Below are 26490 nucleotides of genomic sequence, written 5' to 3'. Positions count from 1 at the left end.
GAGTAAGAAGTCTGTTGTGCATTAAAGAACTATTTAACTTCAGCTTCCAAATACAGGCTTTGGCAATTAAATATAGTTACTTTTTGAATTTTCCTATTTCCTAGCTTCAAAAGGAAAGGAAAGACCCTTAAGAAATGTTTTCAAACAACACAAAATCGGTAACCTGAAAACATGCGTACCATTAATATGTGAAGGTGTTGGGGAAAAAACGGTATACAAATTAGTCTTTTTTCATACTCTAATTGGTAATCAACCTAACATAACTCTTAAAAACCAAAATGTTTTATGTATCCACAGTACTCTTCTTTCTGGGAGGAAACTAGAATGCTTTAGAAATCATTGCAGGAATCACAGAGTAAAATGGAGAAGAACCCAGGGATGTGTCATAACACAGTAGTCTGAAAAAGCGCCAGGTAGAAGAGTGGGAAGGACTATGCCTCTGGCAAGTGCAAGTTCATAAATCCCAGCTTCTTCAAGTTACGAGGCACATCTGCATCCCCAGATGATGGCTACTGGTCAGAACACTGAACTCATACCAAAAACTGCTGTTGTTGACAGTTTAATGTCTATGGATCTGACTCAGACAGAAATGTGCCACTTACTGAATCACCAACACCATATCTTTGGTTTTGAGGTGGGGCACGCTTACTTTTTCGTCTGAAGATTGACACAGCCCACCAAGAACAATTTGAAAGAGACAGAAAAGGCATGACACCAAGCCACACAAATTCGATGGTAAGACTAGAGATTAACTTGTGAACTTGGCAGGAATAGGTCGTATGACGAGAGCTGAAACGTACAACTGGATCTTGGCCGTGCCATTCCTGGAGACTAAGAAATCCTGAATTTTTAATTTATGCTTAATAGCCATGGCTTTGTCTCTACAGAGTGTTTGTGATACATTTCTAAGCATTGCTAAATTAATTCTTACTGCACCAACTTGGTGGAAATCTGTTCCGTCAGAAAGAGTTAATACATCCAAAGAGATAGAAACACATTTAAGCCTAACTTTCTCACAAGTTCCTGCTTAGCTAAGAATGAAACTAGAAAATTTTATTTTGAGTATTTTACATTTCTGATGGTACAGAATCAACAGTTTAGGAAGCTTAACACCTATTTGCCAAGAGAAAAAGTCAGAATTCTCTCTTCAGGTCTACTTTCTTTGAACTTGTCTCATCTTTTTATGTACCCCAGTAGTTTCAGAGATACACCTGAAGATAGAGCAGTTTCTGTTTTCATCACTTTTAACAACAATGGATCTTTTTATCATTGTCAATGAATGAATATTCAGCCAGTGCTCCTGAGGAGATGAAAAACTCCACCAGCAATTATCTTACAGAGTCACCGTGATTACTAGATTGTATGGTTTGGCTGTGCCCCCACCCAGATCTCATCTTGAATTCCCATGTGTTGTGGGAGGGACCCAGTAGGAGGTAACTGAATCATGGAGACAAGTCTTTCTCGTGCTGTTGTTATGATAGTGAATAAGTCTCATGAGATCTCATGGTTTTATAAAGAAGAGTCCCCCTGCACAAGCTCTCTCTCTGCCTGCTGCCATCTATTTAAGATGTGACTTGCTCTTCCTTGCCTTCTGCCATGATTGTGAGGCTTCCCCAACCATGTGGAACTGTAAGTCCAATTAAACCTCTTCTTTTGTAAATTGCCCAGTCTTGGGTATGTCTTTTATCAGCAGCATGAAAATGGCCTAATACAGTAAATTGGTACTAGGAATGGGGTGCTGCTGAAAGATACCCAAAAACGTGGAAGCGACTTTGGAACTGGTTAACAGGCAAAGGTTAGAATAGGTTGGAAAGCTCAGAAGATGACAGGAAAATGTGGGAAAGTTTGGAACTCCCTAGAGATTTGTTGAATGCCTTTGACCAAAATGCTGATAATGATATGGACAATGAAATCCAGGCTGAGGTGGTCTCAGATGGAGATGAGGAACTTGTTGGGAACTGAGCAAAGGTGACTCTTGTTATGTTTTAGCAAAGAGACTGGTGGCATTTTGCCCCTGCCCTAGAGATTTGTGGACCTTTGAACTTGAGAGATATGATTTAGGGTATCTGGTGGAAGAAATGTTTAAGCAGCAAAGCATTCAAAATGTGATTTGGGTGCTGCTTAAGGCATTCAGTTTTATAAGGGAAGGAGAGCATAAAAGTTTGGAAAATTTGCAGCCTGACTATGTGATAGAAAAGAAAATCCCATTTTCTGAGGAAAAATTCAAGTGGGCTGCAGAAATTTGTGTAAGTAATGGGGAGCCAGATGTTAATCACCACGACAATGAGGAAAATGTCTCTGGGGAATGTCAGAGAACTTTGCGGCAGTCCTTCCCATCACAGGCCCAGAGGTTTACGAGGAAAAAATGGTTTCATGAGCTGGGCCCAGGGTCCCTCTGCTATGTACACTCTAGGGACTTGGTTCCTTGCTTCCTAGCTGCTCCAGCTGTGACTAAAAGGGGCCAAGGTACAGCTCAGACTGTTGCTTCAGAGGGTGCAAGCACCAAGCCTTGGCAGCTTCCACATGGTGTTGAGCCGGAGGGCGCACAGAAGTCAAGAATTGAGGTTTAGAAACCTCTGCTAGATTTCAGATGTATGGAAATGCCTGGATGCCCAGGCAGAAGTTTGCACAGGGGTGGGGCCCTCATGGAGAACCTCTGCTAGGGCAGTGCAGAAGGGAAATGTGGGGTCAGAGCCCCCACACAGAGTCCCTATTGCAGCACCACCTAGTGGAGCTGTGAGAAGAGGGCCACCATCCTCCAGACACCAGAATGGTAGATCTACTGAGAGCTTGCACCATGCACCTAGAAAAGCCACAGACACTCAATGCCAGTCTGTGAAGGCAGCTGAGAGGGAGGCTGTACCCTGCAAAGCCACAGGGGCAGAGCTGCTCAATATGATGGGAACCCAGCTCTTGCATCAGCATGACCTGGATGAGAGACATGGAGTCAAAGGAGATCATTTTGGAGCTTTAAGATTTGACTACCGGGCCAGGCATGGTGGCTCATGCCTGTAATCCCAGCACTTTGGCAGGCCGAGGCGGGTGAATCACGAGGTTGGGAGGTCGAGACCATCCTGGCTAACAAGGTGAAACCCCGCCTCTACTAAAAAAATGCAAAAAATTAACCAGGCATGGTGGCGGGTGCCTATAGTCCCAGCTACTCGGGAGGCTGAGGCAGGAGAATGGCATGAACCCAAGAGGCAGAGCTTGCAGTGAGCCGAGATGGCGCCACTGCACTCCAGCCTGGGTGACACGGTGAGACTCCGTCTCAAAAAAAAAAAAAGATTTGACTGCTTCACTGGATTTCAGACTTGCATAGGGCCTGTAGCCCTTTCATTTGGGCCAATTTCTCCCATTTGCGATGGCTGTATTAACCCAATGCCTGTACCCACATCGTATCTGGGAAGTAACTAACCTGCTTTTGATTTTACAGGCTCATAGGCAGAAGGGACTTGCCTTGTCTCAGATGAGATGTTGGACTGTGGACTTTTGAGTTAATGCTGAAATGAGTTATGACTTTGGGAGACTGTTGGGAAGGCATGATTGGTTTTGAAATGTGAGACATGAGATTTTGGAGGGGCCGGGGTGGAATGATATGGTTTGGCTGTGTCCCCACCTAAATTTCATCTTGAATTTCCATGTGTTATGGGAAGGACCCAGTGGGAGGTAATTGAATCATGGGGACAAGTCTTTCCCATGCTGTTCTTGTGACAGTAAGTCTCACAAGCTCTGATGGTTTTATAAAGAGGACTTCCCCTGCACTCTCTGCCTACTGCCATCCATTTAAGATGTGACTTGCTCTTCTTTGCCTTCTGCCATGATTGTGAGGCTTCCCCAGCCATGTGGAACTGTAAGTCCAATTAAACCTCTTTTGTAAATTGCCCAGTCTTTGGTATGTCTTTATCAGCAGCATGAAAATGGACTAATGTACTAGGTTACTGCATCTTCTAATCTCAACACCACCACAGGGTAACAACTAATCTCAAGGCATTCACTGACCCAGATTATGACAGACATATAAAAGGCTGGAGCTTTAAAACCATTTTATTAGTGCTGTCCATAGTTAGTTATAACAGGAGCAAATGTTGTATGCAATTCCTTTTTTTTCATCTACCACCCTCACTGTCTGACAGTAGCCAAACCAACTCTACTGCAGAAGCATAGTGATTTGTCACATCCTAAAGTGAAAGGGGTAGGATGGGTGGAAACTCATCTTCCTCTCACTAATAAAATGTCAGTCATCCAAAATTACTTATTGGTTCACTGTCATGGGAGATATTTAAAATGCTAGTTTGGTAGATTCCCAAACTATTACATCACCTCTTGAGTTGACAATAGATTGGCAGAATAAAAGGCAAGTACAGAGTAGAAGAAGTGAAAGTCCCAAGTAGTTAATGTTTTGAGCTGTATTCTTTACGTAGGAAACGGCATACATTCCCCTGATTTAACTACCACCTATATGCTGATCATACCCAAATCTATCTAACAATCAATGTAGACTGTTCCGCTAAGCTCCAGATCTATAATTTCAACTACTCACTGAACATCTTTACCTGAATTTCCCTTAGGCAAATCAAACTAAATAGGTCTAAATTCAAACTTACTACCTTTTCCCAAACCTTGCTCTTTTCTTCCTTCCCCTTTCTCGTCTACCTTCTCACCCAAACCAGCAACCTAAAAGCCACCTTTGACTTTTCTTTCGTCTTCAATCCTCAATCTAATCAATCACAAGTGCTAGCACTTTCCTCACTCCTCTCTGACCTACTGTTATTGCCAGGATCAGAACATCACTTGCTTGGACTATTACAGTGGCCTTCTAACTGATCTCTCTCCACCAGTCTTGGCTCCCTCAAGTCCATCCTCTACACTTCTGCCAGGATGATCTTTCTCAAATTTAAATCTAATGAGATCTCTTCTTAAAACTCTTCATGGTTCTCCACTGCTTATAGTCAGCATGGTGTATAAAGCCCTTCAGCAGATTCAGCAGACAGTCTATCTACCTCCCCAGCCTTCTCTTTCTTCCCTTCCACCTCGTTACTCCATTGCACTATACATTCCAGCATTAGCTAATTACTTCTAATTCTAGAGATACATCAAGTAGATTTTTGCATCCACACCTTTTCATGTCCTATGTCCTAGAGTTATCTATATCTTCATCTCAATTTCTTCTGCCCCATGACTGCCTGCTGAACTCCTTTCTTTACAACGTCTAAAATCCTACTTATAGGTCATCTCCCCCAATTCTAGAAAAATGTAATCACCTCATTTTCTATATTGCTTCCTATATCATAATACTTCTTATCCTTTCCTATATTACTATGCATGTATGCAAAATATAGAAGTAGCATATCAAAACCCCTATACATTATAATAAATACTTATTTACACTTCTGCCTCCCCTGGATTGTCACTCATTAAGGGCAGAGACAATGTGATATTCAATTTTATAAGCCCGATGCCTACCATAGCATCTGGCACACTTACACTTAATAAGTATTGGCTATTCTTAAAGTGAATTCTAAAATTTATTCAACTACCTCCCCCCAAAATTGAGAGCCACTACACTCAAACTTGTGATTTATCCTGCAAAAATCACATAAACTGGTAATATCAAAATAAGTATATCTTTGTCATATAGTCAGTCTGAAATTGGGATAGTTTAGATACCCTTTTTCTCTGTAAGCCTTCTTTCGGTGCTTTTAGAAATCCAAAGGTCTTCATTCAGAAGAAATTTCAAAAACTATTTGTATAGCTCAAAATACCACAATTTCTTAGTACTATTAGATCCTTTCTGTGGGGAGGTTATAGAGATGTCATAACTGGCCAGTGGCATTGGTATAAGAGCTGTGAAACACACACACACACACACAAACATTTATATACATGTCCTATCTACTCCCTCAAGGAGACAGGAATGAGATCTGTGTCTTTTATATTTATTTTCCTGCACCATTCTTTATACATCATATGTTCAACAGATACGCAATCCCGTTTCTAATAATAATAGTGAAGTTGACAGGGAGCCTGTACTAGTGGAAAGAATACTAGCCAGGAACTAGGACCCCTGATGAGCTATGATAAAATGTAAAAAAGAAAAGTTCCTCTCCACAGCTGGGCACGGTGGCTCATGCCTATAATCCCAGCGCTTTGGGAGGCCAAGGCAGGTGGATCACCTGAGGTCAGGAGTTCAAGACTAACCCGGCCAACATGGCGAAACCCTGTCTCTACTAAAAAATACAAAAAAATTAGCCAGGCATGGTGGTGCATTCCTGTAATCCCAGCTACTCGGGAGGCTGAGGCAGGAGAATTGCTTGAGCCCAGAAGGCAGAGGGTACAGTGACCTGAGATTGCACCACTGCATGCCAGTCTATGCAGTGGAATGAGACTCTATCTCAAAGAAAAAAAAGAAAAAAAAAAGTCCCTCTCCTGACATATATATAAATGAGAAGTAATATGAGGAAGAAGTAACAATTTTCAGGATCTATTACATGTCAGATGCTGATCTGGGCATTTGATGTGTAGTATCTAATTAAATTCTCATAAAATCCCAATGAGATAGGATCATTGTTTCTATTTTACAGGTAAGGGAACTAACTCAGAATCATTTGCCCAAGAACACAGAGCTCATAAGTGGCAGAGTCGGCATCTGTACCAGGCAGAAAGCTTACATTCTCAACTAGTGTTCTACACTGCAAGTGTTTTGTATGTCACATTCTAAAGAAGAAACTTAAAAACCAATAATCAAAATTGCATACATCTATTCCCAATGATCTTCAAACAACTACATAATAGAAGGAAAATTTTTTAAAATTATAGTTTAATAGTTTTGCAGAGTAAAAGCAGTGATTTAGAGGTCAAGAATGCCTCCAGCCCAATCCAGTCTCTACTTTATATGAGCTGTGTTTTCTTACTTTACTTACCCCCTCAGCACATCAGTTTTTGCATCTGTGAAATAAATAAAATACTCCCTATTTTACAGGGTGACTATGACGATGATACACGTAAAACCCTTTATAAAGATTTGATAAACAACAATGCTGGTAAATTAACAGCAATAAAAGCTAACAAAAAACATGTGAAAACAGAAAGTATGCTTACAGAAGCCAGTAATCTTCCATCTTCCTTCATAGCAAGGTAGCGGTTAGCACACACTCCTTTGATAGACACAACTCCTCTTTCTTCTGCTTGAAGTTGTAGTTTGACTGTAACGGGAAAAAAAATTATCTTTGTAGCACCACAGAGGAAAAGGCCTTCTTCACAATATTTATGCGATATAAAGACAAAACACACCTAAGCAACAACTAATCCACTTTGGAGGATCGGTGAGGTTGGGGGTATGGGTGAGTGACGGAGCAGATGTCAACTAAACTATGGGAGAGGATGAGATGCAGAACTACTAGGTCACTAGTGCCTTGTGAGTCCCTTGTCACTCCTGTGTCACAGGGTGAGCAGAGAAGGTGTCACAAGGTTAGCAGAGAAGGGGGACACATGGAGAATTGTTTCCTTTGTTGGGCAGTTAGCTTTCAATTGCCCCGTTAACTGTTTACATTTTTTAAAGGGAACATATTTTAAGGGTACATAAAAGTGTAGGAGAATTCCCATGCTACTGCCTATGTTGAAACTATTTAAAAGTTATTTGCCAATTCTTCACAAATAAAACACAATCTAGTTATTCACTGCTATAATTTGAGCTGTATTTCCTTGACTTTTTTTTTTTTTTTTTTTTTTTTTTGAGACAGAGTCTTGCTTTGTCACCCAGGTTGGAGTGCAGTGGCACGATCATGGCTCACTGCAACCTCTGCCTCCCAGGTTCACGCCATTCTCCTGCCTCAGCCTCCCAAGTAGCTGGGACTACAGACGCCCACCACCACGCCCAGCTAATTTTTTGTATTTTTAGTAGAGATGGGGTTTCACCATGTTAGCCAGATGGTCTCTATCTCCTGACCTCGTGATCCGCCCACCTTGGCCTCCCAAAGTGCTGGAATTACAGGCATGAGCCACCACGCCCGGCCCTATTTCCTTGACTTCTACACATCTTATTTCTAGCTTCTTCTTCAATGAACTATAGATGCATTTAGCTTTCTATATGGGATTTTGATGTATATTTTTTTGTGTGCAAATATCTATCTAGTGGAAACACAAAATGCTTATACTTAATTTGCTTATACAGCAAATGATTTTCATAAAATAAGTGTGATGAAAGATTTTCGTAAAATAAGATCCTGAGAAAGACGACTTGTCACACCACATTATCAATACTAAGCAGATTACAGTAAAACAAAAAAAATTACTTAATTATGATGATAATGCAATATGGACAAATAATTACCTAATTAATTGAAATAAAAATGAAGTAAAGATTATTTTGCTATTCAGAGGCAGCATTCTCCTGCCTAGAACAATATTCCCTCAAACGTATTTTGGCTAACAGATGTTACATAAAAAATAGGTTCTGGCATCAAATAATTTAGGAAAATCTTAGTTAAACCAAGTTAACTCTTTATTACCAAACTTCTCAGAACTCTGCTTATCATAAGATAAGCAAGATAAATGTTTGTCCAACCTATTTTCATAGGTCATCCTATATCCTATGGTTATGTTTAGGATATTCTTGAGAGCAACAGAAAAAAATGCAATTTTAGAAATCAGCATATTATCATTTGAATAACATTAGAAATATAAAATAAATATAATTTCCAGGTGTTTATAGGTAGCTAGGGAAATGGCATGAAAAAGCAACTTTTGAAAGTTTCTGAAATAATTAACTTTGTTAGATATCATTATGTCATAGTAATTTATGTTTTAAAAATTTTCCTATCAAGACAGCAACAGACATGCAATATGAAACATAGTATCTGGGATTAGCTTTAAAATAAGTTAATATATTATTTTAAATAATAGATAAATAACTAAATTTTTAATAAAGTAGATAGGATAAATAAGATTGACTTGTGTTAACAGTCATTAGAAGCACAGGATTTCATTATTCTAATCTCACTACTTTTATGAATGTTTAAGAATTTACAATTAAAAAAAAAGACATTCTTAGAATTTTGTTGAGCATTTCATGTCTGAGTCACCTCTGTGTGTCAGTCACCCCTGGATTCCAGAAAGCATTGCATCATTTAAGCCTGCAGTTACCCAAGTGAAATTCTTCCACAAAAATCTTAAAAGATAATACGAAGTAAAAGGAATGTAATGAAGACATGAAACCCAAACAAAGAAGGGTATGAAGTATTTTTTACAATATTATTGGAAAATGCAGAAAATAAGCTTTGTTTTTAATCAACATAACCAAACTTAATGAGTATGAGCAAATTATTGTATACAGCTCTAAAATGATTCAGATAAGCCATTTTAATGAAGAACGCATTTGCATCTCACTTTAACTCATAAGGGTGTACAAATGCCCATGAGGCAAGGCTGCATAATCAATCGCTATACTTTCTTTCTGTCCCTTACACTCAATAAACTCTAGCCCAGCTGTAGTCCACCATCTTATGAATGTGTATTACTAGTCATAAGGGTGATTAGGGGATATTGGTGTATGGCCAGATCAGTACCAGTGATTCAATACCCAAAGTAAACATAATTCATTTACTCATTAACTTTTTGTAGACCTCAACTATTCCCACACTCAGGGACTGTTGTCATTCATTAAACCACTAAGCAATAAGCATTAAATATAAGATTCTTGAAAAGTGTTTCCATTGGCATATAATTTTTAAATTACAAGTTTTAAAAATAACCAGAGTGTACAACAAGAAGTTGAGGAAGTCACAAAATCATAGATTTTCTATAAAAACTATCTGAACTGAGATGCATAAAAAACCTAAACAAACTAAATTCAATATACAGATGATCTCTTCCCAAAAAAGAGATGTATAGCTGCTTCATCTCCTAAATGAATTTGATATACAGATGATCTCTTCCCGAAAAAGAGATGCATAGCTTCTTCATCTCTGATAGAAGGAGGAATAAACTTGCCAAAAATGGGACCATGAAGAAACCAGCTGAATTTTTAAGAAACTTTTATTAGCTGCTGATGTAAGGAATTAGAATTCTGAAGAACCCTGATCAAAGAGCAACTCTATATCCACCTGCCAGTTCTTTCCCATAGAGCTTCCACCCAGTGCACAAGTACCACACACCAAAGGCTAGGAACAGAACAGAAGGGCTAAGAGATCTTCTTCAAGTACCCTGGGCCTTTGCAGAGTGCAAGGCAGCAGTCCACTGAAGGCTGGGAGCAGGTCAAAGGGCTGAAAGTGATCCTTCTGAGAAACACTGAGCCTTCACCAAATGCAAAGCCAATGACCAGCAGGATAAAGAGAGATCTTCCAAGATGTGGAAAGCCAGGAGTAGAGTTCAAGAGCAAGGTTAACTCCCCACCAACCCAAACATTTGGCAGCTGAGTTATAAGGGCAAAATGAAATATTTTAAAACTACTCAATTAACCCAAGAAGGCAGAAAGGGAAAGACAGAAGGTAAAGGACAGATAGGATAATTAGAAAAATAGCAAAATGTGTGAATTTGATTCTGTCGTCATGCTGCTATTTGGTTATTTTGCACACTAGCTGATGCAGTTTCTTCACAGTGTCATTGGTCTTTATATTTTGGTGTGTTTTTTGCAGTGACTGGTACCGGTTTTTCCTTTCCATATTGAGTGCTCCTTTCAGGAGCTCTTGTAAGGCAGGCCTGGTGGTGACAAAATCCCTCAGCATCTGCTTGTCTGGAAAGGATTTTATTTCTCCTTCGCTTTTGAAGGTTAGTGTGGCTGGATATGAAATTCTGGGTTGAAAATTTTTTTCTGTAACAATGTTGAATATTGGCCCCCAATCTCTTCTGGCTTATAGAGTTTCTGCTGAGAGGTCTGCTGTTAGTCCGATGGGCTTCCCTTTGTAGGTGACCTGGCCTTTCTCTCTGGCTGCCCTTAACAGTTTTTCCTTCATTTCAACCTTGGAGAATCTGATGATTATGTGTCTTGGGGTTGATCTTCTTGTGGAGTATCTTGGTGGTGTTCTCTGTATTTCCTGAATTTGCATGTTGGCCTGTCTTGCTAGGTTGGGGAAGTTCTCCTGGATAATATTCTGAAGTGTGTTTTCCAGCTTGTTTCTATTCTCCCTGTCTCCTTCTGGTACTCCAATCGATAGCAGGTTCGGTCTTTTTATGAAGTCCCATATTTCTTGGAGGCTTTTTTCATTCCTTCATGTTCTTTCTTCTCTAGTCTTGTCTGCATGCCTTATTTCAGCAAGGTGGTCTTCAAATTCTGATATCCTTTCTTCTATTTGGTTGATTTGGGTGTTGATACTTGTGTATGCTTCACGAAGTTCCCATGCTGTGTTTTTCAGCTCCATCAGGTCATTTATGTTCCTCTCTAAACTGGTTATTCTAGTTAGCAATTCCTCTAACCTTTCATAAGGGTTCTTAGCATCTTTGCATTGGTTTAGAACATGCTCCTTTTAGCTCAGCATAGTTTTTTATTACCCATCTTCTGAAGCCTGCTTCCATCAATTTGTCCATCTGATCCTCTGTACAGTTCTGCACCCTTCATGGAGAGACGTTGCGATCATTTGGAGGAGCAGAGGCACTTTGGCCTTTTGGGTTTTCATCGTTTTTTCGTTGATTCTTTCTCATCTTTGTGAGTTTGTCTATTTTCAGTTTTTGAGGCTGCTGACCCTTGAATGGGGTTTTTGTAGGGGCTTTTTTGTTGTTGTTGATGCTGTTGTTGTTGCTTTCTGCTAGTTTTTTTTTTTTTCTTTGAATGGTCAGGTCCCTCTTCTGAGGGCTTCTGCAGTTTGCTGAGGGTTCATTTCAGGCCCTATTCTATCTGATTTGCTCCTGCACCTGGAGATGTCACTCAAGGAGGCTGGAGAACAGTAAAGATGGGTGCCTGCTTATTCTGTGGCCTCTGACCTCGAGGAGCACCAACCTGATGCCAGTAGGATCGCTCCTGTATAGGGTGTCTGACAACCCCTGTTGGAGGGTCTCACCCAGTTGGGTGGCACGGGTAATAGGACCAGTTTAATGAAGCACTTTCTCTCTTGGTGGAGGGGGTGTGCCTCTTAGAGACCTACAGAGAGACTTAGACTCCTATGAAATAATAGTGGGAGACTTTAACACCCCACTGTCAGTATTAGATCAATGAGACAGAAAATTAACAAGGATATTCAGGACTTGAACTCAGCTCTGGATCAAGTGGACCTAGTAGACGTCTATAGAACTCTCTACCCCAAATCAATAGAATATACATTCTTCTCAGTGCCACATGGCGCTTATTCTAAAACCGACCACGTATTTGGAAGTATAACACTCCTCAGCAAATGCAAAAGAACTGAAATCATAACAGTCTCTCAAAACACAGTGCAATCAAATTAGAACTCAGGATTAAGAAACTCACTCAAAACCACACAATTACATGGAAATTGAACAACCTGCTCCTGAATGACTCCTGGGTAAATAATGAAATTACGGCAGAAATGAAGAAGTTATTTGAAAACAATGAGAACAAAGAGACAATGTACCAGAATCTGTGAGACACAGCCAAAGCAGTATTGAGAGGGAAATTTATAGCACTAAATGCCCACATCGAAAGCTTGAAAGATCTCAAATCAACACCCTAACATCACAATTAAAAGAGCTAAAGAGGGAAGAACAAACTAATCCAAAAGCTAGCAGAAAACAAGAAATAACTGAGATCATAGAAGAACTGAAGGAGATAGAGACACGAAAAACCCTACAAGAAATCAATGAATCCAGGAGCTGGTTTTTTGAAAAGATTAACAAATTAGACCACTAGGTAGACTAATAAAGAAGAAAAGAGGGAAGAATCAAGTAGACACAATACAAAATGATAAAGGGGAGATCACCACTGACCCCACAGAAATAGAAACTATCATCAGAGAATACAATAAACACTTCTACACAAATAAACTAGAAAATCTGGAAGAAGCTGATAAAGTCCTGGACACATACACCCTCCCAAGGCTAAACCAGGAAGAAGAATCCCTAAATAGACCAATAACAAGCTCTGAAATTGAGGCAGTAATTAATAGCCTACCAACCAAAAAAAGCCCAGGACCAGACAGATTCACAGCTGAATTCTACCAGAAATGCAAAGAAGAGCTGGTATCATTCCTTCTGAAACTATTCCAAACAATTGAAAAGGAGGGACTCCTCCCTAATTCATTTTATGAGGCCAGCATCATCCTGATACCAAACCAAGAAGAGACAGAACAAAGAAAACTTCAGGCCAACATCCCTGATGAACACTGATGTAAAAATCCTCAATAAAATACTGGCAAAAAGAATTCAGCAACACATGAAAAAACTTATCCGCCATGATCAAGTCGACTTCATCCCTGGGATGCAAGGCTGTTTCAACATATACAAATCAATAAATGTAACCCATCACATAAACAGAACCAAAGACAAAAACCACATGATTATCTCAATAGATGCAGAAAAGGCCTTCGATAAAATTTAACACCCCTTCATGCTAAAAACTCTCAATAAACTAGGTGTTAATGGAACATATCTCAAAATAATAAGAGCTATTTGTGATAAACCCACAGCCAATATATTGAATGGGCAAAAGCTGGAAGCATTCCCTTTGAAAACCGGCACACGGCAAGGATACCCTCTCTCACCACTCCTACTCAACATAGTGTTGGAAATTCTGGCCAGGGAAATTAGGCAACAGAAAGAAATAAAGGGTATTCAAATAGGAAGAGAGGAAGTCAAATTGTCTCTGTTTGCAGATGACATGATTGTATATTTAGAAAACCCCATCGTCTCTGCCCAAAAACTCCTTAAACTGACAAGCAACTTTAGCAAAGTCTCGGGATACAAAATCAATGTGGAAAAATCACAAGCATTCCTTTACACCAACAATAGACAAGCAGAGAGCCAAATCATGAATGAACTCCCGTTCACAATCGTTACAACGAGAATAAAATACCTAGGAATACAGCTAACAAGGGATGTGAAGGACCTCTTCAAGGAGAACTACAAACCACTGCTCAAGGAAATAAGAGAGAATGCAAACAAATGGAAAAATATTCCATCCTCAAGGATAGGAAGAATCACTATCATGAAAATGGACATACTGCCCAAAGTAATTTATAGATTCAATGCTATTCCCATCAAACTACCATTGACATTCTTTACAGAATTAGAAAAAACTATTTTAAATTTCATATGGAATGAAAGAAGACCCCATATAGCCAAGACAATCCTAAGCAAAAAGAACAAAGCTAGAGACATCACGCTACCTGACTTCAAACTATACTACAAGGCTGCAGTAACCAAAACAACATGGTACTGGTACCAAAACAGATATGTAGACCAATGGAGCAGAGCAGAGACCTCAATAAAACAATTGCAACAAAAGCCAGAATTGACAAATGGGATCTAATTAAACTAAAGAGCTTCTGCACAGCAAAAGAAACTATCAGCAGAGTGAATAGGCAATCTACAGAATGGGAGAAAATTTCTGCAATCTACCCATCTAACGAAGGTCTAATATCCAGAATTTATAAGGAACTTAAACAAATTTACAAGAAAAAAACAACCTCATCAAAAAGTGGGCAAAGGATATGAACAGACACTTCTCAAAAGACAACATTTATGTGGCCAACAAACATAAGAAAAAAAGCTTAACATCACTGATCATCAGAGAAATGCAAATCAAAACCACAATGAAATACCATCTCACACCAGTCAGAATGGAGGTTATTAAAAAGTCAGGAAACAACAGATGCTGGCAAGGCTGTGGAGAAATAGAAACACTTTTACACCATTGGTGGGAATGTAAATCAGTTCAACCATTGTTGAAGACAGTGTAGCAATTCAAGGATCTAGAACCAGAAATACCATTTGACCCAGCAATCCCATTACTGGGTATATACCCAAAGGAATATGAATCATTCTACTATAAAGATACAGGCACATGTGTGTTTACTGCAGCACTATTCACAATAGCAAAGACGTGGAACCAACCCAAATGCCCATCAATGATAGACTGGATCAAGAAAATGTGGTACACATACACTGTGGAATATTATGCAGCCATAAAAAGGAATGAGATCATGTCCTTTGCAGGGACATGGATGAAGCTGGAAGCCATCATCCTCAACAAACTAACACAGGAACAGAAAACCAAACACCGCATGTTCTCACTCATAAGCGGGAGTTGAACAATAAGAACACATGGACACAGAGTGGGGAACAACACACACCAGGGCCTGTTGTGGGGTAGGGAGTGAAAGGAGGGAACTTAGAGGATGGGTCAATGGGTGCAGCAAACCAGCATGGCACATGTATACCTATGTAACAAACGTGCACGTTCTGCACATGTATCCCATTTTTTAGAAGAAATTTTAAAAAAAGAAAAATAGCAAAATGGCAGGTTTAAACTAACCATATCAATAATAACACTGAATATAAATGCCCAACACACCACTAAAAGGAAACAATTGTCAACAAGATGAAAAAACAAAACCTAACTATGTTGTTTACAAGAAAAGCACCTTAACTTACTAGGCAAGTTAACAGTAAAACTGTGGAAAAAATGGGTAAAATGCAGACCTTCAGTATAAGAAAGCTGATCTTGCTATATTAATATCTGACAATATAGCTTTGAAGGCAAGTAGTATAACCAGAGATAAACAGGGTCACCATAATCATCTTAAATGTTTAGCAGCTAATAGTACAACTCTAAAATATCTGAAGCAAAAACTGACAAGAGAATAAATCATTAAGAATATGGAAGGTGTGAACAGCATTACCAATCGTGATTTAAATGATACTGTTTTTTAGATCAGGTAAGTTTCATTTACCTAAGACTTCATCCTCCTAATATAGTCATTTGAAAACTATGTTCCAAAAAATTAACTGTGGCTGAGCACAGTGGCTCACACCTGTAATTCCAGCACTTTGGGAGGCCTTGGCAGGCAGATCACTTGAGCCCAGGGTTTGAGACCAGCCTGGGCAACAAAGTGAAATCCCATCTCTAAAAAATTAAAAATATATATATTTTTAACAGAAAAAAATTAACTCTGCCAGCGTGGGAAGCCATCTATGGCAATTTGCCTACTGGTCTTGAATTGTTCAAATCAAGTAATTCCATCTGAGAAATTCCTTTTCCAAAGATACCATAATACTAAGTAATATCGAAGGCACTTATTCTGAACTGTTGGTACCCATGGTTCCTTTGTTTGTTTTACCTATTATTATAGCCATATTGAAGTATAATTCACATGCCATGCAATTCACCCATTTAAAACATGCATACAATTCAATGTGCTTTACTATAATCACAGCATTGTGCAACCATCACAATCAATTATAGAACATTTTCATCACCCTACATTCTTTAGCAGTCACTTTCCATGTCCCTAATACCACTCATCCCAACCCTGGGCAACCTGTCTCTATAGATTTGTCTATTCTGGACATTTCATATAAACAAAATGTGACTGCCTCTTTCACTCAGAATAATGTTTTCAAGGTTTATGCATGTTGTAGCATGTATCAGTACTTCATTACTTTTTATTGCCAAATAATAGTCCATTGTATAGATAGACTTTGATTCATCCATTCAGCAGCTGATGGATATTTGGACTGTTTTCACTTTTTGGCTACATAAATAACATTGCTATGAACATTCATATGCAAGATTTTGTGTAGACATATGTTTTCTTTTTTGGGGAGTATATACCTAGGAGTCAAATTACTGGGTCATATGGTAACTCTATGTTTAATCATTTGTGGAACTGTCAGACTGTTTTCCAATGCAACTTTACATTCTCATCACAATATATGAGAGTTCCAATTATTCCACATCCAGGCCAACACTTGTTATGGTCTGTTTTTGTTTCTGAATTATAGGCATCCTATTTGAGTGTGAAGTAATATCTCACTGTGATTTTGATTTGCATTTCTTGGATGGGTAATGATGTTGAGCATCTTTTCATGTGCTTATTGGCTATTTGGTTACCTTCTTTGAAGAAATGTCTACTTAGATCTTTGATTCATTTTTAGATTGTCTTTTTATTATTGAGTTGAAAGAGTTCATTATATGTTCTAGATACAAATCCCTTTCAGACATATGATGTGAGAATATTTTCTCCCATCCTGTGGGGTATCTTTTCACTTTCTTTTTTTTTTTTTTGAGACAGAGTCTCGGTCTTTCGCCCAGGCCGGAGTGCAGTGGTGCTATCTTGGCTCACTGCAAGCTCCGCCTCCTGGGTTCTTGCCATTCTCCTGCCTCAGCCTCCCGAGTAGCTGGGACTACAGGCGCCCGCCACCACGCCCGGTTAATTTTTTGTATTTTTAGTAGAGACGGGGTTTCACCGTGTTAGCCAGGATGGTCTCGATCTTCTGACCTCGTGATCTGCCCACCTCAGCCTCCCAAAGTGCTGGGATTACAGGCGTGAGCCACCGCGCCCAGCCTCTTTTCACTTTCTTGATGTTGTCCTTTGAAGCATAAACACTTTAAATTTTCATGAAGTCCAATTTATCAATGTTCTTCTTTTGTTGCTTGTACTTTTGGTGTCATATCTAAAAAATCACTGCCTAATCTAGGGTCATGAAGGTTTACACCTATGCTTTCCTCTAAGTTTTAGTTTTACCCCTTCTATTTAGGTTTTAATACATTTTGAGTTAATTTTTGTATGTGGTATGTTGGCACAACTTCATTCTTTTGCATGCAGATATGCCCAAAATTACACTTAAAGATCGCTACACCCAACATCTGCAGAATCTACATTCTTTTCAAGGGCACATAGAACATTCCCAAGAATAAATTATATGCTTGACCATAAAACAAGCCTCAATACATTTGAAATGACTGAAATCATATGACGTATTAAAGTAGAAATGTGTTAGCAATATGATATCTGGAAAATCCCCAAATATTTGGAAATTAAGCAATGCATTTCCAAATAAAACACAGAGAAGGCCAGGAGTGGTGGTTCATGCCTGTAATCTCAGTACTTCGGGAGATGGGTGGATTGCTTGAGGTCAGGAGTTCGAGGCCAGCCTAGCCAACATGGCAAAACCCCACTCTACAAAAAATACAAAAAATTAGCCAGGCATGGTGGCATGCGCCTGTAATCCCAGCTACCTAGAAGGCTGAGGCACAAGAATTGCTTGGGCCTGGGAGGCAGAGGTTGCAGTCAGCCGAGATAGCATGAATGCACTCCAGCCTGGACGACAGAGCAAGAACCTGTCTCAACAACAACAATAAAACAAACAAACAAACAAACAAAAAACAGAGAAAATAAATTACAAAGAAATCTAGAAAATATTTCTAGTTGTATGATAATGAAAATTCGCATGTTTAAAGGGAAAGTTACAGCTTTAAATATCTGTATTAGAAAAACAAAACATAAAAATCTAATCTTCTACATTATGATCTAGAAAAATAAGGGCAAATTAAACCCAAAGTAATAGCGCAGGGAATATTTAGCATGTAAAAACTGTACATTTGAATATGTACAGACTAGTAGAAAACAATCCCAAAGAGTTACCAATTATTTGGGGATAATGAGATAAAAATGATATTTTACTTCCACATGCATTTTGATATTTAAATTTTTTTCTCAGTTCTGCATGTTACTTTTATAATAAGCATGTAACAATGTTTGCATTGTTAAAACTTTAAAACAATCTAGAATAAAATACCAACTGTGTCTCATATTAAACACCACTGAAAATAAGCACATTCATGAGTTCAAAGAGGGAGAGAGAATTTCTCAATTAAAAAGGGAGTTAACTTTGTTACATCCAATATGTAACAATGTTAGCATTGTTAAAACTTTAAAGCAATCTAGAATAAAAATACCAACTGTGCATCATATTAAACATGACTGAAAATACACACATTCATGAGTTCAAGGAGAAAGAGAGAATTTCTCAATTATAAAGGGAGTTTGGAGACGTATCACCCAAAAGGGATATGTGAACCTTGTTCAACTTCTGATGGAGAATAAACCAACTGTAAAGAAAATATGAGACCATCAGGAAAATTTTAACACTAACTGGATATTTTATGCCTTCAGGCATAAAATGTATACAAAGCACCTATTAATATGAGAGGGAGCTCTTATATTTTTGCTTCCTCCACTCACAGTAATTTTATACCATACCTGTCTGTCCCCCACCAACTGACGGTGAGCTTTTTGAGGGTAGGGAACTATACCTTATCCATTTCTGTACCCCTAGCAGTGGCACACTGTCCGACACACAACAGAATCGAGTGAATGTTTGTTGGATCAAAGTACCTCAGGGAAAAGAATGACAGGTAAGATGGTGAACGAGATATTGTGAAAAAATGTCCCAGTATTAAGTCCCTCACAATGCTAAAGCATGAAAAAAATGGAAGGTTTACAGAGGCCAAAATTAGGAAAAAGAAAAGCAGAGATTCAGAAAGAAAATCAAAAGATGCAGTGTGATTTTTTTTTAATGTATCAACTTGCTAGGCTGCAGCCCCCAGTAATTCAGTGAAACACTAATCTATGTGTTGCTGTGAAGGTACTTTGTAAATGTGATTAAAGTCCATAATCAATTGACTTCGAGTAAAGAAGATTATTCTTGAAAATGTTGCAGGCCTGTTTCAACAATTGACTTCGAGTAAAGAACATTATTCTTGAAAATGTTGCAGGCCTGTTTCAATCAGTTGAAAGGCCTTATGAGCAGAGCTGAAGCTTCCCAGCAGAAATTCTGCCTGTGGACAGCCACTTCAGCCTATGCCAGAGAATTCTAGCCTGCCAGTTCTGCCAGCCTGCCTATGGATCTCAGACTTGCCTCACCAGCCCCCACTATGGTGTAAGCCAACTCCTTCCAATACATATCTAAACATATATATTTTTAGAAAAAGAAAGAATTGCAGCCATGTGATTGGTGTCATACTGGAGTTTCATACAGGTGCTAGGAGACTACAGAATAGGACATATCTATTATTAAATGAAAAGGCTGGGAATATTTCTAGGAGGGGTGAGTTTTGAGCTAAGTTTTGGAGTATAGATAGAAGATAACCACATGAACAAGGTATTGGCAAGGGAGAGACAAAGGAGAATGATATTCTGGGTAGAATGTCATTCCAGGACTGAGGCATGAAACAACCATGCCTGTTCTAAACACTTAGTCCTACACACCTAGAGCAATCAAGAAAACCCAGGCTGAGAAACTCTATAGATCAAACAATGCAATTTCTTTAGCAAGTAATTGCAAGGGAGAAAAAAGGATGGAAGGAAGACATGACATGAAAACAGCTAAAAATTCATATATTTTCAAAGGCCAAACTAAAGTAGACTATTTTAGAATACCTATTTCTATGATAAAAACTATTAAGAAAAATAAAGAAGTGACTGAAATAAGTCTACACTTTCATTGGGGAAGACAGGCTGTGATAGAGACAGGGCATAGAATGCTTCTGAGGTGGCTGGCAAAGTTCTGTTTTTTGACCTGAGCAACAGTTATAAGAATGTTCACATAGGAATAATTCCCTAAAGTACAAATTTTTAAACGTGATTTTCTGTGTTTGTATTTCACATTTTTATAATTTTTTAAAAGGCTGTGCTAAAAGACCTTTCTAAATTGGACTTTAGACACTGACTTAACCCAGCTCATTTTAACAAGCCGGAGATGACTTCCTAGAGTCAGTTTTTGGATGCATGGAAGTCAACAATTTTGATAAACATAGACTTCTGGTAGCTTTCTAATGTTGATATTAAATCCACTAAGACCTAAACTTAGACAAATAAATAGTATGTTATCCAAGCTTTAAATTCAATTTTTTTAAATGTTGCAACATAAAAGCAAAAGCTCTAAACTACAAAATTGAAGCATCTCATCATAAAGCAAAATCTTAGTGGTCACTTAGCCTTATCATTATACAATTACATCTTAAATCACATCTACAATATCTATGACAAACAACTGTCCAACTTTGACTTGAAAATCTTCAGCAAAGGAGAATTGACACAATCTTTCTAAAATGATTTAGATATGTCAGCAAAGGAATAGAAACTCTGATCACCATAAGTAAATCACTCAAATGTTCAAAGTGTTCAGATCATTGGCACTCAACACATTAGTTAAATAGTAGGACCAAAAAGCCAAATTATTATTTCAACATTACCACCAGTGCTTAAAATATTTTGGAACTCCTATTTTGAAATATCTTCCACAATCCACACATTTTCTTTTGTATATGCCCCAGGATGATAAATCTTAGAATCATACAATACCAATTTATCAGCAGTGTAAAGGATCATCCAGTACACCTTCCCTATTTAGAAATAAGGAAGCTGATATTTAGAGAGATCTGTCCCTGGTGAAAGAATATGGTTTTTGGAAACAGACAAGTCAATGTTTCCACAAATGGTGAATACATTTACTCATTAATTCAATTAACATTTGTGGGTAACAGCTATGTGCCAGGTACTGTGCTAAGCAAGAGGAAGCCCAAAGGAAAATATAACATTGGTCTTTAGCCTTAAAGAACATACAGTATGGTTGAGGCGATGAGGACTCGTACACGGATAACTAAAGCTCAATACTGTAAGTGCCATGAGAAAAATATACACAGGCTACTTTGAGAGCATTCAGAGAGTACATCTAACCCAGCCTGAATAAAGAGGTTTCCTGGAAGCAGTGACAAATGATTGGAGACTGAAAGAATTAGCAAGAGTTAGTCAGGAAAAGAAAGAATGGGAACAAAAAGAAAGCATGTTATATAACTTCCAAAGGAGAAAGGGAGAGAAAGCCTAGCACATCTAAGGAACTTCCAGCAGTTAGGTAGCATGGAGTGTATGGGTATGTATGTGTGTGTTGTGGAAGGGGGTATGGGGGACTAAATGAGGCTGGAGAGACCAGAGGCTCTGAATACTATGTTAAGGAGTTTGGTAGTGTGTAATAGCATGAAAGAATGAGAGCTTTTAATGAAACAGTGGGGACAAAGGACAGAATCCAAGGAAGCACCAACTGTGGGAGTGGACAGAAGGTAATAAATATGGGAGACATGAAGGAAGCAGGATTCACAGGGGCTATGAGTAGAAGGAAGGGAGGGAGGTAAAAAAGGGCAAAAAGGAAGGAGAGAAGAAGAAGGGAGGAAAGAAGAAAGCAAATAGTTCAGAAATAGGTCCCAGGTTTTTCTGTCTTGGATAACTTGGAGGTTGTTGGAGCAGCAGGAGGGGAAAGTTGGCAAGAGAAGACAATGATATATGTTCCCTTCAGACACAGTGAAATTGCAATGCCTGTGGAAAATTCAGACAGAGATGTCCAGAAAGCAGTCAGCTATATGAATCCAGAGTTCAAAAAAGGAATCTATTAGAAATAAAGAGGTAATAATCAGAGCTAACAGTGGCTGCCTTGGGAGTGCAGGCTGTGCCTAATCCCTACAGGGAGATGTAAAGTGCCTGGGATCTTCTCAAAAGAGTGTAGCCAGCGCAGATTAAAGGGCAAAGGACATAATCCAAGGAAGCACCAACATTTATGGCAGAAGTATAGGATGTAGAGCAAGAAGAGCCTGGATGGAGTGGTCAGTACAAGCTAGTGCAGGAAGTTACGTATATGCACACCTAATACCTACACACACACAATACTTGGAAACTAAGGTATCTAACAGTTATTATTTGCAGATAGTACCATTTTCTCCATTAAAAATCAAGGGACTAAATGCACCATGATATTCTGGATTGGATCTCGGAACAGAAAAAGGACATTAGTGGAAAAAGCGGCGAAATCCAAATAAATCTATACTTTAGAACCAGCACTGTAACCAGTATAAATTTCTTAGTTTTGACAAAGGTGCCACAGTTATATAAGAAATAAGGCTGGGTGCGGTGGCTCACGCCTGTAGTCCTAGCACTTTGGGAGGCCAAGGTGGATGGATTGCTTGAAGCCAGGAATTTGAGACCAGCCTGGCCAACATGGCAAGACCCTGTCTCTATAAAAAGTACAAAAAAATAGCCAGGCGTGGTGGCACATGCTTGTAATCCCAGCTACTTGGGAAGCTGAGGCACAAGAATCACTGGAGCCTGGCAGGTGGAGGTTGCAGTGAACCATGATTGGGCCATTGCTCTTCAGCCTAGGCAACAGAGCAGGATCTTGTCTCAAAAAAAAAAAAAAAAAAAAAGTTAACCTTAGGGAAACCTAGGTGAAGGGTATAGAGGAACTTTGTAAAGTCTTTGTAAATCTTCTGTAGATCTAAAATTATTCCAAAATAAAAAGTTTTTTTTAAACTTAGGAGAACATACAGATGAACTATTGAAAATAATTCAGCAACTTGCTTGATACAAGAATATATAAAAATTCGGTTTCTTTACACCTACAACATATTATTAGAACTGTTATTAAAAAATAACATTTACGATGATAACAAATAGTATCTAGGACTTTTATGGAAAAAATTGTAAAACTTTATTGAAAATCATTTTTAAAAGACTTAAAAGGGGAGCTATGCATGTTTACAGATGGGAAAACTCGATATAGGTAAGATGTCATTTCCACCCCAACCAAATAGTTTACGAATTTAATGAAACCCCACAAGAGTGGTCAGAAGTAGGAAACCAGGAGTTAGAAACCAAAGGCAGATAGGATCTCAAGTGGGACCTTCAAGAAGACCTTCAGTATCAAATGGTACCAAAAATGACAGGTAATATAAGACTGAAAAATATTCACTAGATTAACCTCAGTGAGAATTTGGGAACAGTAAATGCGAACAACTCCTTCAAGAAGTTTGTGAAGTAAACCACAGATGTTAAACTGTAGTACTCAGAGTAAATAACATGGTGTCAAATGCATGAATTTTGGAGTCAGACCTGGATTCAAAATCAGCCTTCATCTCCAAGTAACTGAGCTTACCTTCTCACCTGTACAATGGGAAATAGTTGTTATAGATCTTTTTTGTGTGTGTGTGTGTGTATACATATGTACACACCCATATATAAACTTTTAGTATATAGCACTCAAATATGTTGGCTTCGCACCCTACCTGCTTTGTTTTGAGATTCAGGAAATTATACGCTTTTAGGAATCCTTGTATTTTATCAAAGATGAGAATATCTAGAAGAGGGCAAGTATGAATGTGGCTGAGGCATCTTTTTAAAGTATGTTATTTATGCTTATATAATGTCTTACCATAGTGAGCCCAGTTCTTTACCTACAGAATAAATAAATTTTTAGTTTTATTTTATTTCCCAAGGGAAATACTGCAAAAAAGACTAAGACCTTATATAATTTCTCAATCTATTATCCTATTCATTCATTCAGTAACTGATATTGGTGTCTCTTATGTGTCAGGAAACTATTCTAGGATCTAGAAATACAACAGTGACAAAGACCTACAAAGTCTCTACCCTCATGGGGCTTAGTGGCAATTGCATAATTTTTCATTAGTTGGGCTAGTGTTAATATTATTTCTCATTTAAGTAATTTGAAACCCAAGCAAACTGAAACTCTCAATTTAGCGTACTAAGATAGTCAGAAAGCAGTTGTCTAATACTATATTTCAAGGCTCACTATATTCGTCTATAGAGAACAAGTACTCACATAACCTGACATCTTCAGCTCAGAACACAATGCTCACATTTTAACTTCTGGCTGATTCAAAAAACCTTTTTTATTTAAAATTGGTTGACAGAGTGTGTTCGCTTTCCAATAGAATTATGTTTTGGTGTCCAAAAATAACTGAGCCAGGTTTAGTAGTCTCCTTGGATCTAAAATTCACCAGTAACTGAAAACTAAATTCCAAGATATAACCACTGGTTTTTTTTTCTTCCATCAGCCATCATCCAATCCAATGCTGAAGACCAGGCACTGAAAACCCTTTAATGCATAGATAACTGACAAAGGAGGCTAGGTAACAAAAGGAATTAATTTGGCCAGGCACGGTGGCTCACGCCTGTAACCCTAGCACTTTGGGAGGCCAAGGCAGGCGGATTGCCTGAGCTCAGGAGTTGAAGACCAGCCTGGGCAACACGAAAAAACCCCATCTCTATTAAAATACAAAAAATTAGTCAGGCATGATGGCATGCACCTGTAGTCCCAGCTACTCAGGAGGCTGAGGCAGGAGAATTACTTGAACTGAGGAGGCGGAAGTTGCAGTGAGCCAAGACCAGACCACTGCACTCCAGCCTGGGAGACAGATCGAGACTCTGTCTCCAAAAAGAAAACAAAGAAAAAGAAAAAAAAAAAAGGAACTCATTTGCTGGAATTGAAAAACCTTACATCTTCATACATGTATATGGAGTACCTATGGTAATAATCAGATAAATTACAAAGATCAGATACAAATATGACTAACACATTTCACACTGCCCCTCTCAGTAAACTTTCTTTTTTTACTATTTTACTTTGCATATCATCCCAGAAGCCCAAAACCACACATTCCGTTCTCTTCACAATTCAACTGGCTAATTAAAGTTTATAAATAAGAACATTAGACACCCAGATAGTTCATTAAAATTCTTAGCAACTCCTCAGCTAGCAAACAGGGTTAAAATTGGGCATAATATGAAAGAAAAATGAAAGAAAGAAAGGAATGGAGCTAGCTTAGAAATCTGTGCATTCCTTCATTACTACTCAATCACGACATGGCTTTATGAGTCCATCAAATCTTTCTGTGTATCAACTCTTATAGCCATAAAGTAAAAATGGTTTTTATTTTGAAACTTAAGATTGTAGATGATAACAAAATAATTAAAACAACTTAATTAAAAATAAGTACAACATACAATGTCTGAAATACTAAATCTCTTGCCAAAATTTTACTTCGAAGCCATACCATTTAACTTATGCAATTTAAAAAATTTAAAAATGTACAGTTGATTTATGCCAAACGCAGGCTGTTACAAACAATTTCAATCCATACAAACTTACAATTTCCTCCAATATCTTATGTACTGGCTTTATTACCTCACGTTCTAAAAGAGATATGTTTGGGCTGGCTGAGCTACCAATACAAGCAACTGTAACACAATGCCCAAATAGCTGTAAATATCAGGTGACTCCTGATTCTTCTAACAGCACAGCTGCTTGTTTAAGAATGCCAATGGCTTTTATTTCTATAGTAACACCATCAGAAAATTAAGTCAGATTGATGGTAAGAAAAGGAAACGGTAGGAACTATTTAGCATCTTGTGGCATTCCAGAAGTTCCAGGCTCAATATAGGGGCAAAGAACCACACAGCAGCAAAGATAAGCTTCAGAGATAGAGAGAAAAGGGGAGTTCAAAGTCCCAGTACTCATCAGTAAATAGTCACAAGTTGACAGGTAGAGAGGACACCTTCCCTCATCTGTTCCATAGCTATTAGGGATTACAGACATTATCTGACTATCTGAGCATCACGGAAAGTCTAGAAATGCTCTGCCACTGAGGACACTTCTTGGCCTGGTTTGTGGAGGTATTGTAATTCAGGTGGGAAAATTCCATCCACTTTTGGCTGGGGCATTTTCTGGTAAGAATTGTTACAGTACTAACACCTC

At 38.5% G+C, this 26490-nt stretch overlaps 1 protein-coding gene across 1 annotated transcript in view; it reads right to left on the bottom strand.

The window, feature by feature from the left end:
• FGF2 (fibroblast growth factor 2) overlaps positions 1-26490 on the bottom strand; it is a 71079-nt gene that overhangs the window by 14290 nt on the left and 30299 nt on the right. The window contains exon 2 of the mRNA XM_054484990.2: positions 7099-7202. Within this exon, the coding sequence (XP_054340965.1) occupies positions 7099-7202 (104 nt within the window). The remainder of the gene's footprint in view (positions 1-7098; positions 7203-26490) is intronic.

This window comes from Pongo pygmaeus, chromosome 3, assembly GCF_028885625.2.
Source record: "Pongo pygmaeus isolate AG05252 chromosome 3, NHGRI_mPonPyg2-v2.0_pri, whole genome shotgun sequence".
NCBI lineage: Eukaryota > Metazoa > Chordata > Mammalia > Primates > Hominidae > Pongo > Pongo pygmaeus.
The sequence above is the reverse complement of the archived record's forward strand: the minus strand, read 5'-3'. Positions and strand labels throughout refer to the sequence as shown.